The sequence below is a fragment of the Balaenoptera acutorostrata genome, chromosome 2 (assembly GCF_949987535.1).
Source record: "Balaenoptera acutorostrata chromosome 2, mBalAcu1.1, whole genome shotgun sequence".
Classification (NCBI taxonomy): domain Eukaryota; kingdom Metazoa; phylum Chordata; class Mammalia; order Artiodactyla; family Balaenopteridae; genus Balaenoptera; species Balaenoptera acutorostrata.
In genome coordinates this window covers 63,366,440-63,378,905 of record NC_080065.1, presented here as the reverse complement: position 1 = coordinate 63,378,905, position 12,466 = coordinate 63,366,440, and the positions used below count along the sequence as shown (strand labels likewise).

The following is a 12,466-nucleotide window of genomic DNA, read 5'->3' as shown; positions in this document are numbered from 1 at the left end:
AAATGAGTCTTCATGTAGGATGTACCCTCTTGAGTATTAATTCATCCAACAAGTAAGTGAATGGAAGATGCTGATCCATTGGGTTGCAGGTAGTCAAGATGTTCCAGTATTGTTTTTTCCTTGATTCTCTCTCATTATCTCACATTTTTTCTTATTTTTTCTTCTGTCTGCTTCCTCTGATCTTCTCACCCTCTAGGTAAACTTTACACATTTTCCGCATTTTAGCTCATTCTCCCTCTTTCCCCGTAGCTCTGAGCTCACACTGGGCTGTGCTGACAGAGTCTGGGTATCCCGTGTAGGATATGAACCTGTTAGCAATAACAGCTACCATTTTTGAACATGAGTTATGAACTAGGTGCTCTAACATGATCATTACACTCAATCGCAAAATGCTGACTTCGGGAACAGGGCTGGGGCTACTGAAAAGCTTGACAAAGCTCACACGCCCAGAAGCAGCAGGGCTGAGACTCAAAATCAGCTATCACTGTTGCCTCTTGCCCCTGGCCACAGTGCTTTCCTTCTTGTGAACAAAATGTACACAGCCTTCCCCGTTTCCTTCCTCAACCAGACAGCTACTCGACCATCCCCTCCTCCCTTCATTCCAGTTTCACCATTAGGGAGAAGACATGTATTAGCTTCACACCTCTTGTAACTAAAGGAAGTAGAAGACATCTTGATAATTCAGACAACCTTGGGACTCTGTGTGTTTTTAAGCCCAGACATCACATAGCTGGAGGGGGAGGGCTGGGCTGGGCTCAGGCTCTATGGGCGTCCCCAGTTGGCCCTGGAGGTCTGCAGCAAGGGGTAGGCGACGGAGGCGGTGGGGCTGCTCTAGCCCGGGTGCTGTAGGCTTTAAGAGCTGAGGCATTTCGTGCTGAGAGCCTTCCCACTTAGCTAACTGAATGTCCTTGCTGTGCACGGTCACCACCTCGGCAGGGGACAGTACCTCATCTGACGTGCAAGTGAATGTAAGCAGAAACTAACAGACCACTGTAAAGCAATTATACTCAATAAAGATGTTAAAAAAAAAAAAAAGAAAGAAAGAAAATGACGACAGAGGGTTTAATGGAGCAGACAGCACAGGAACCTGGCAGCAACTCCAAAGCCTGGGACTCAATGAAAGCTCTCAGCCAAGGAGGGAAAGGGCCTGGGATTCAGCTCCCTGTCCCACTTTCCCCTTAAGGCACTGGGGCTTCCATTCAATGCTGAGGTGTCCTGATTCATAGGGGACGTGGGGGAGGGGAGAAAGGCTGCAGGGCAACCTTGGCACCTGTGCCATCTGTTCCCTGACACAATGCTTGTTCTTTTGCGAACCAGAAGCCGGTCTGTGGGTCAGAAGTCGTTGGCTTGAGAATGGGTGTGGGTCAAGAGGAACCACACTTTCTAACACCTGCTCTCAGCTGCTACAGGCCCCTGAGCTGTGAGGCCAAGGTGTTGACTTCTGGGTGGGTTCTTCTCTCCCCCTCCCTTAGTTTATGGGGACTGTTCTTTGCCACAGCGGGAGAAAGGGTCCAGAGGCTGCTGGCTGGAAGGAGCTGGCCACAGGGAGGTGGTGGACGGGAAAGGTGCCTGGTGGGATGGCATCCGTATTCTGCCCCCTAACGCCCTGTCAGAGCGCGGACCCTCAGGTGCTGGCGTCCATCTGACTCCAGGGAAGTTTGCAGCCCCAAGAGCAGTGATGGGAAGGTAAAGCGCATCGTCATCTGACGCCTGTACAGAAACTTGGTTGGCTGCAGGCCAGGTGAACCCGAGGTCCATCAGGAACTTCTGGCACAGCCCAAGTCTTAACTAGCCAGCCCCTGCAGAAAGGGTCCGAACACCCTTTCTGAAAGTTGTGTCTAACTTCCTAAGAATCCCTCCAGGTTTCCTTTCAACACCCTTAGTGACCAGCGCAAGGTCTGGTTTGCATCAGAAGCTTGTCTGGAGCCAGAATTCTGGCCTCACGGCACATGCTCAGGCCTTACGCACTGACTGCTCAGCCACAGATGCGGAAAGGTGACGCCCAGAAACACAAGAGCACCTGCTTTCCCCATGACTGTATGCATCATCTATCCCTTGACATCCTTGCCATGTGGATGCCAATTACTGATTCCTTCCCTCCAGGGCAAATGTTATTACCAGTGTGAGAGGGGCCAGTACCTGACTCTGAGTTGCTTTACTGTGGCCTGAATTCCTTCCCTCCTGGGTGAAAATTCAATACACTGTACAGCGGTGGTGCTCAGAAGTCTCCTGAATGAAAGATAGACAGGCAAGGACCTGCATGCTCTCTGGTTATTTCTGTGGGCTGCGGCATCATTTATACCCTGCAGGATTTCAGAGGGAAAACAGAAAGCTTCTTATTTTTTCAGAGGTAATAGGGAAGGTGCATGGACTTTTAACCCTTTGTCTTTTTTAAGTAGAGTAAAAAGATGTGTCATTGGAAAGAAGAGATATCTAGATGTTAACAGTTACTTTTAAAGTGTGATTCTGACCTGGATGAATGGAAAAGCCCTTTAGCCTGGATGAAACCAACAGTATTAAAACTCAAACACCAACTGAATAAGTCAACCACGCAGGTCAGGCTTGCTCTTTGCTCCCATTCAGAGCTGCCCTGTATGTACATGACGAAGTCCCAGGGGCTTCGGGCATACCCACTGGGAGAGGTACAGAGCTGACGAATCTCAATCTGGGCTGCACGTGAGAATCACCTGGGGGCTTTCAAAGGATAGATGCTGAGTCCCCAGCCCAGAGAATCTGACTCATTTGATCTGCGGTAGGACCCAAGCATGGGTATGTTCAGGGGGGTGTGGGAAGTGGTAAACTTCTGTTAAAAAGTGCTTATGAAAAAGTGTAACCTCCATATAGTGACATGCACAAATCTTGAGCATCCAGCTTAATGAATTTTTACGAATAAATACTCTTGACACCCACCCCATCCCCATCCAGATACAGAGCACCATCCCCCAGAAGCCTCAGCACAGGACTTTTACAATTAAACTCTTTTATTTTGAAAAAATTAAAACTCTTCAAGTTGCAAGAGTATAAAATGAACTCAGCAAGGGTATTTTAAAAATCTCCCCTGTTGATTCTAATACACAGACAGGATTGACAGCAGTAATTTGCTGTTTTTGTTTTTGTTTTTTTGTGTTTTTTTGCCACATTTCTGGCCATGGAAAGCCTTCAGTAAAGCATGGGCATACGGTTTTAATTTTCTGTTACTGATTTCTTAACCAGGTCATTATTGGTTCCTTCAATATAGAAATTAATGTCAGCCTCAGATACATTTAATTTTGTTGTATTGTGACTGTCTTTGTAACTTTTCAAGCATTGTTTATGATTCACAACCTCCCTCTTTCTGGCTATATATGGTTTAGGTGGCCCTTTTTGCTCAAATAAGAATACCTTATGTGTGCTTGGGAAAAATAAAGGTGGGGATCATGCTAATCTTTTGTGGGTCGGCCACTGACAGTTGGCAAGGCCAGAGACAAACCTGGAGCCCTCCACGAGGCTCCTCACAGTTCAAGGGCAGGGATGTGTGAAAGGCAGGAGTCCGGGGAGCTGAATACTGACTGAGGAAACAAAATCAAAAACAAAAGCAATCATGTCCAGGCCTGGTGGAAACAGGCAGACTGCAAAGGCCAACCTGAGTTATGAGTTTAGGGAGGCCAGCAGGAGAAATTCTGAGATGTGATGGGAAGGGAGGACCAGGAAGGGGGCAGCAATAAAGCCAGGAGCCAAGAAGCTGTGCTGTCACCAGAGGCTGAGACACAGAACATTCTGGCCTCAGAAGGAATCCAGCTGCCAGGCTGTTCTCTGTGCAAGTACCTGGCAGAGATGGCCAGTGGGGCTGTAATTGTGACCATCTGCACCTGGCACCTTATTTCCATTTACACAAAGGCTGCGTATGGACTAGCGGTGGCTCTGGGGGCAATGCTGGGTACAGCTGGACTCTGCCCAGGCCCTGCATCTCCCTTTTGTCTCCTGATACATAGTTCCTAAGGAGCAATTCCTTACATGGTAGCTAAGTGACTCTTGCATTTGGAACAGCGAGCTGAGTGGGGCGGGCGTTCGACACTGCCATACAGGGGAAGGTTCTTAGGGTGGCTGAGGTCCTCAGGTCCCAGATGAAGGAGGAGAATCTCCTTTAATTCCTCAGATGGTGGCAGAGGACAAGCCTCACGGTGGATATGGGTAACTGCCTATATGAGGGCATCTCTGGCCCAGAAGTGACCAAAGAGTCTAAAAATGAGAAACCCATCACACTCAAATGTTTGGCAAAGAAAAGATCTCTTCAGGCCCCATAACCAATTTCTTATGTCTTGTGTATTTTTTTTATTGTTGTTAAATACAATTTTGGTTTGCATATAACTTTTTAGGCTTATTAAAAGAAAGAGTGTGACAACATGAATTTTACAGCTCAGTCTGAAAAACAAATCACAATGCATCTGAACACTAAAGTCTGTCTTGTCTTTGATTTTAGCAATGAGTTAAATTCACTTAAGGTTTTTCCCTAACAGAACTATGTTTTATAATGAAAAGCTGCTCTGTTCTTAAAAAGGAAAAAAAAAAGAAAAAAAAAAGCAGAAAAACAGAAAATAAGCAAGGAGTGAATTTTTGAAATCTAATTTTTTAGATTGATTAGATTTTAGATAGAACAAAGAATGAGTTTTTGAAGTCATAGTGGTTTTAACATACATAGTACTCATAGTTTGCCAACTTCAGCCTGTTTTCATACACATACACACACTCATACACACACAGATATAACCAGAACACGTCCCCTCCCCTTTCCTTACATATTGAATTCAATTCCTAGATTCCGTTAACCTCTCCCAGTACTTCATTGTTTGTGGGTGAAGAAACTGGGAGCTTGTGCCTTCTGAGAGGGCAAGTACTGCTCAGAAACATGAAACCTTCAAGTATTCTGAGGTGGCAGGAACGGTTAAGTGCTTAGGAGAAACTGAGGAGGGGACCTGTGGAACAAGGGTGGTAGAGTCACCTCTTAAGTTCTGCAAATTGATGGTCCTTGACAAGATGGGATTCTTCCTGCTCCCATCCCAGTTCTGAGCTGCCAGAAGAGGTGAGGCTGACATGGGCTGAGCCTTGGACCAAGCCCAGAGGAGACGAATAAAGGCACTTGTGGGTGCCTCCTGTGCATGACAGTCCCCAGAACAATTGTAAGTCATGTTGCCTTATATGCTGATTATGATCTATGCATCCTTTCACCTCCACTTACGTGGGGACCTCAGAGTTGATAGCACAAAGGAAACAACTGAAAGCAGTGGCATTAAAAATAGCAAAATGGGGCTTCCCTGGTGGCGCAGTGGTTGAGAATCTGCCTGCCAGTGCAGGGGACACGGGTTCGAGCCCTGGTCTGGGAGGATCCCGCATGCCACGGAGCAACTGGGCCCGTGAGCCACAACTACTGAGCCTGCGCGTCTGGAACCTGTGCTCCACAACAACAGAGGCCGCGATAGTGAGAGGCCCGCGCACCGCGATGAAGAGTGGCCCCCACTCGCCGCAACTAGAGAAAGCCCTCGCACAGAAACGAAGACCCAACACAGCCATAAATAAATAAATAAATAATTTAAAAAAAAATAGCAAAATGAAAAAGTATTCCTAAATGATCACTGGCACAGTCTTACCTTACACAGATCTCTATAAGGGGGGTGAGAATCCTAGACATTACAAGAGGGAGAAAGATGATGATGACAGTCTTGTTCTCATATCAGCATTTACGAGAGAGGAAAGGGATGGGAATGGAAGCTGAAATAAAACAAGACGACTGCCCGGCTGGTGCAAGGCCAGCCTCTTACCGTAGTGTGGGATGATGGCCCAGGCCATGGCAGAGGCGTAGATGCCGCCGATCATCCAGAACATGCACAGCCAGCTCAGATGCTCACCCCGCTTCTCTCGGGCCAGCACTTCAGCAAAGTAGGAGAACACGGTGGGAATGGCTCCTCCAATTCTGCCAAGAGGTACAGAGGATATGTGAAATCAGGGCCTGTAGAGCCAATGTGAAGTACAAAGGGCACAGCCAAAGCAAGCTCTAACAACACATGCTCCCTCTCTATCCCAGCATATCAAGGAAGGTATATTTTCTATCATTTAGTAACTTTAATCGTGAACCTGCAATTAAGCTATGTTACCAAAAGGTGGCAGTGGTGTCCCATTCCTGCGCTCTACAGAACTTAGCTTAAGTTCTCCATGGACTTTCTGTTGCTTGTTGAACGTTCTACATGATATTTATCAAAAAAAAAAGCCCACAATATCTGGTATAATCTAGGGAATATTTTACTTAACACATTAGAAAAAGAGATACTATGGTTATGTCCTGTCCATTACCTGGAGACTTTGGAAAGAGCTTCAAACACCTCGAGAGGGCTGTCTGCAACCTATACTTACTACCCCACAGCATTGGTACTGGAGCCCAATCTGGCTGACGTGTCGGCAAACACAGGACCAACAGGGTTGCTTCCTAGACTGGCTCTGGTCCCAATCCAGCAGATACTGCTGAACGAGTACGAGCTCCTGGTTTAGATACCAATAGTACAATGCTTCCTTCCAGTCCGGGTGATTATAAGAGATGCTGACTGATCTCTGGATAGAGGATATAAACAGTGACCTCTATCCAGGTTAAGGGTTCTCAAATGAGGGTCTATGGAATAACAGTTTTGTCCATTCTGGGGAGATGGGCCACATAGATCTCATCAGAATTTCAAACTGACCTTAACCCCCAAATTTTAAGAGCTATTGCCTAAGAAAGTAAGGTAGTATGGGAAAAAATTACTATCATTCCAAACAATATGTGAATTCTTAAACTTTTTATAAAATGTGCAACAATATAAGCAAGTTGTAAAGACAACATCTAGTGATACAGTTTTTAAAATATGTATTGATTCCTTTATGTTCAGAATTCTGTAAGGAAAACTATTGACATTTCATGTAAATTTGATGTCAAGGTGTAACTCATGTATTTATTCATTTAGCAATAACTGATTTCCTTAGAGCCTTTGATATGATAAAGAAGTACTGGCAGTGACCTTAGCAAATGTGATTAAGAGAAAGGCCATCTCTGCAGCAAACTAGATGTACCAAATGAACTGCAGGGTTCATAATGTCACTCTGCATAAACTAGTAGGTCAAAGTATGGCATCATTTCAGAAGTCTGCCCCTGCTTATAGTAATGTGGTAGTTATCTACTGCTGGATATGGGCAGACCACCTAGAACAGTGTTTTTCAATCTGTAGGCTACAGAATTAATTTAGTAAATGTAAACAGCATTTTAAAAATTGAAATAGAGATGAAATATTTGAGTGACACTCAAGTAATAAGGATAAGCATCATTTCATGAAATTTTGTGTCCTTAATATATTTATAGCATATAATGTATATTTGTATATGTATATGAGTATACATATATATTTAATATATAACTATATATACTTATATATATAAATGTATAATGAGTCACAATGTGTTTCTTAGTGAGAGCTGCTGTTCAAAGAGTTTATATTTTTCTAAATAAAGCAGTTTTTTATTTTTTAAAATAAATTTATTTATTTATTTTTGGTGGCATTGAGTCTTTGTTGCTGCGCGCGGGCTTTCTCTGGTTGCGCCGAGCGGGGTCTACTCTTCGTTGCAGTGAGCAGGCTTCTCATTGCGGTGGCTTCTCTTGTTGTGGAGCACGGGCTCTAGGCATGCTGGCTTCAGCAGATGTGGCGCTCAGGCTCAGTAGTTGTGGCTCGCGGGCTCTAGAGCACAGGCTCAGTAGTTGTGGCGCATGGGCTTATTTGCTCCGCAGCATGTGGGATCTTCCTGGACCAGGGATTGAAACCGTGTCCCCTGCATTGGCAGGTGGATTCTTAACCACTGCGCCACCAGGGAACTCCTCAGAGAGTTTAAAAATCATTACCTTAAAGCATCTGTATCTGTTCCTCTGGGCTATGAATGTGACAGTTCTACCTAAAATCCCTGTATGACTCCGCATGACTTCAGATGCAGCCCATGGCAACTTAGCGCCATCACACCAGGGGTAGCCAGCCAGGACCAGGTCCATCAACCAGACCCCCAAACAAGAAGCAGATGCTGTGATGAACAGTCACAGCTGGCTATAAACCACACCACATAGACTCACACAGTTCTCTGCCTGGCTTCTTGAGGACCTCACACCATGCTCGGACAGCTAGCTGAATTTAAAAATTCAACGAAGATTTGAACAGATATGAAATGGTTCCATCAGAGCACACAATTTTAATGGGAAATAAAATGTGTCATAAATCATTTAATGCTACTCCTTTTGTCATTTGATGTGAAAAATCTGTTTCTGTGCATCATAAAGTCCCAGGTTCCTAATCTGTGCCTTCACTTCTCAGTGCATAGAAAGAGTCCCACTGTTTACTGATTTTTCACATCCTAATTAATGTTTCATCAGGATTCTGGACATTCTGTATGTAAGAGCTATAACTTACACTTCATAAAGGCACAATTGTGTGTCAGGATATGCCAGGCCGCTCTGAACCAAGATGAATGTACACCAGGGCGGCTAAAAAGGCAAGTGGGAGACTTGCCTGTTAGTTTTAAACAAATCACTGTTGCATAAAAGAACGCCAACTTTAGGGCTTTTAAACAATCCTGCTGGTTTTGATTCAATGCCTCTTTTTTAAGGTCTTTTTTGTTTGTTTTGTTTTTTGGATTTTTTTGCATGGATGTCTCAATGTCTTTAAAGCAGACCACAAGGAACTCTAAAATCAAGGGCTAAATGAGTCTGAAGAACGAGGGAGGGAGTGTGCTTAAATCCCTTGCAAGGTCCTTCAGACTCAGGGACCTAAAAAACAATCCAAGCATTCACATTTCTCACTGTGGGCTGATCATCTATTTTGGGGAAAACATTACTCCTCATCTTACTGTGACATCCTTCAAGCAGAGAAAAAACATTACAGCATGCTGTATTATTAACTATTACTAGCATTTCATACCCCATCAGAGTGCTTACACGTTGTTTACACTAGACGGGAGGGTCTCAGAAGTTGAGGACTATATCGTGTTCATCTTTGAATCCCTTATCTGGCCCACTGAGCATGCACTAAGTGCTTACTCAGAAGAACTGAATTTCCCAAAGACTCTCCGGTGATGTAGGGGAGACGTAATCTGCTCTGACGACCTAAACATCTCCAGTGTGTGGAAACATACATCTTATGTCCTGGGCCAATATGACCTGAGAAGTTGGGGGTGCTGGAATGTTAGTTCTGATAGCAGCAGAGCCCCCAAAGAGTTCTTGAATTACTCTATGTCTTAGTTGCCACCCTTCACCACCAAATCTTATATAATCAAAGTTTCCCTCTACTACTCTACCTCAATATTTTGTGTGAGGGGCTATTACATTTCCTTATTTGTTTTATTGTACTAAGATACAATTTCTGAGAATACTTGAAGAGATAAAAATATTAAAATGGCAGTTTTCAAATTCCCACATATCACTGGTTGTTAAATAGGGCTGATTTTGCTCCCCTCTCCTAGCAGACATTTGACAGTGTCTGGAGATATTTTTAGTTGTTACAACTCAGAAGTTGCCACTGGCATATAGTGGGTAGAGGCCACGCATGCTGCTAAAGATCCTACAGTATACAAGGCAGTCCCTCACAACAAAGAATTATCCAGCCCCAGATATTAATAGTGCTGAGGCTGAGAAATGCTTGCAATGGGGATTTAATATGGAAAAATATGATATTTTATATTAAAAAGCCAGAATATAAGGCATAAAATAGTTATCTTTTACATTGCTTGATGGGTAACACATGTCTAAATTCAGTCAACATGGAGAGCTTTTTTGTTGTTCCTTATATACTGATCAGTTAGCTGCTGTTGAAGTTTTCTCAAGTTCATTTCTGATGGAATATTTACATAAATGAAGCAATCAGATCCGGGTGGTTTATAAAGAATTTTTCTCACAATTGGATATTAAGTCTATTTTATTAGCTGTCATAAAGGGTCAAATCTTAATTATCCATGGTAATAGGAGGCAAAAAGGGAATAATAATTGAAATGCACACTCTGTTATAGGTGGAAGATTAGTCAGATTCAAAATAATTGAATTGACACGAATGAAACAGAATGTTGATATTTGGAATTTGAGCTGGAGTTATTCCCTAAGTGCTATTAATTTTAGGTTTTTACAACTTTAATTATAGAAATATAAAGAAAGTAAAAAATCTGTATTAGAACACATCACTAGAATAAACTGGGACCACACCCTCACCCCACTGCATGTGTGTGCATGCATGTGCAGGAACACACAATACATCCCTCAAAAGGTCTGCAATACTCCATAGTAGGCATCAAGTAAATATCATGAAACATACTTATTTTCCTCAATAATTTAAGACAAATTCACAAATGAGATACTGTATACGGCAAAGGGTGTATCAGCTTTACAGACAAAATTTCTCCTCTGTTGGGAACATGAGACACTTAAGTTGAATGGGTTTAGCATAGCAGGATGAAGGAGAAGGCCAAGCATTACTGTCTCCACAAACCTCCTTGAAAAACTGGGAAGCCTGACTGTCCTAGGCCTGCAAATTTCACAGCCACACCTGGCGTCACTCCAGCCCCGATGACAGCTCAGGGGTGGATTAAGTTTGTCCCTGTACCTTGTGATACTGATGTATGCTGGTTATTGAGGCGAAGAGGGGGAGGGGGTTAGGTTTCTGCAGTGCAAGAAGGAGGTTGTAGACAAAAAGGCTAATTGTACTTAAAATGGCTCGAAATATGACATTCAGGGGAGAAATGATAGAATGATGACTTCTTGTCCTGAGGAGGAATTCTACCGAGTAATTCTGTTCTGCTTTAATTCTTCAGCTGAGCATGTAACGAAGAGTAATTTCATTCTAACTTATTTCACCATGGGACTGTCAACCAGTCTTGTACCTCAGTCTTCCCCTTCCACTGGGAAATGGGGTATTATATGAGAACATAATTAAGGAGGAAGTTGAATAACCATTGTAAAGTCATGTGTTCCATACAGATAATAAGAGCTGACTCTGGTGGCTTTATTACGATAAGTATTACTGGTTTATAAAAAGACTAGTGAATGGTGTAGTCTATGCCGGGAATCACAATAAGTCGCATGAAAAATATCCTTTTAATCCTTACTCAGAATCAACAAAAAAGGAAGGAAGACACTGAACTGCCAGGCAAGTTGGACAGCAATTCAGAACCAATTCATTATATTTTCTTTTTTTCTTTTTTTTGGCTGCGCCGTGCAGCATGCAGGATCTTAGATCTGCGACCAGGGATCAAACCCGTGCCCCCTGCAGTGGAAGCGCAGAGGCTTAACCACTGGACCACCAGGGAAGTCCCCATTATGTTTTCAATTGGACCCAGAAGTAAAAACAGCCTCAAAGATGAACTTTTCAGTGACTTCCTTTTCATGGAAGTAAATAGACTATCACAGAGGAGGTTGTACAGAGGCTTAGATGAAAGAACACAGATCTAACACCTCTGAATGGGCTGGGTCAGCACACAAAATGAGACTGCTGTATTGATAAGAAGGCATATGTTTATTATGAGTAATCAAGATAGAAGCAGGAGGGACTTCCCTGGTGGCGCACTGGTTAAAAATCCACCTGCCGATGCAGGGGGCACGGGTTCGATCCCTGGCCAGGGAAGATCCCACATGCTGCGGAGCAACTAAGCCCGTGTGCCACAACTACTGAGCCTGCGCTCTAGAGCCCGTGAGCCACAACTACTGAAGCCCGCGCGTTCTACGGCCTGAGCTCCGCAACAAGGAGAAGCCACCGCAATGAGAAGCCCGTGCACCGCAACGAAGAGTAGCCCCTGCTCGCCACAACTAGAGAAAGACCGCAAGCAGTGACGAAGACCCAACACAGCCACAAAAAAAAAAGAAGATAGAAACAGGAGAAGAACATTTCCTGGTAATGGAACCAATCATCAAATAAGGAAGGGAATCCCCTATGCCCAGTCATAAAGGATGGGTGGTTAGGGTAGCTTTAGTCCTCCCATCTCCAAAGCCACAGTTTAAACCTGACTATTTTAAGAATATTGAGATGTAAACATGTAAAAGTTGTGTTTCTAAAAAAAACATAACTTCATCTCCCCTAACCCTTGTCTGCAATCAGGGTGGTGCCCTAAGCTTCCCAAACGTATACAGGTCTGCATATCCACAGCAACAGACCAGGTGCCACTGGGAGAGAAGGTGTATTCAGAGATCAGGCTCCTAATGCTGTCTTGAAAAAAACATTAACCTCCCTACTGAGACAGCTGGAAGCATGCATTCCCATAGCACCTAAATGGTGTCATGAATAAAGATGGTGATAATCATTTTAATGATCTGTGAGAAATGATGTCAAAAAACAGGCAGACTTTTCCAGCCACTTGTGGTATATATCTAGTCATTCATTCCTCCTCTCACCCTCCCACCCACCTGCCATTTACCCATCCATCCATCATCCCCCTTTGCAGCCCCTCA

At 43.9% G+C, this 12,466-nt stretch overlaps 1 protein-coding gene across 1 annotated transcript in view; it reads right to left on the bottom strand.

Moving 5' to 3' along the window:
- SV2C (synaptic vesicle glycoprotein 2C) overlaps window positions 1-12,466 on the bottom strand; it is a 243,105-nt gene that overhangs the window by 94,890 nt on the left and 135,749 nt on the right. Inside the window, exon 4 of the mRNA XM_007175894.2 lies at window positions 5,796-5,947. Coding sequence (XP_007175956.1) covers window positions 5,796-5,947 — 152 coding nt within the window. The remainder of the gene's footprint in view (window positions 1-5,795; window positions 5,948-12,466) is intronic.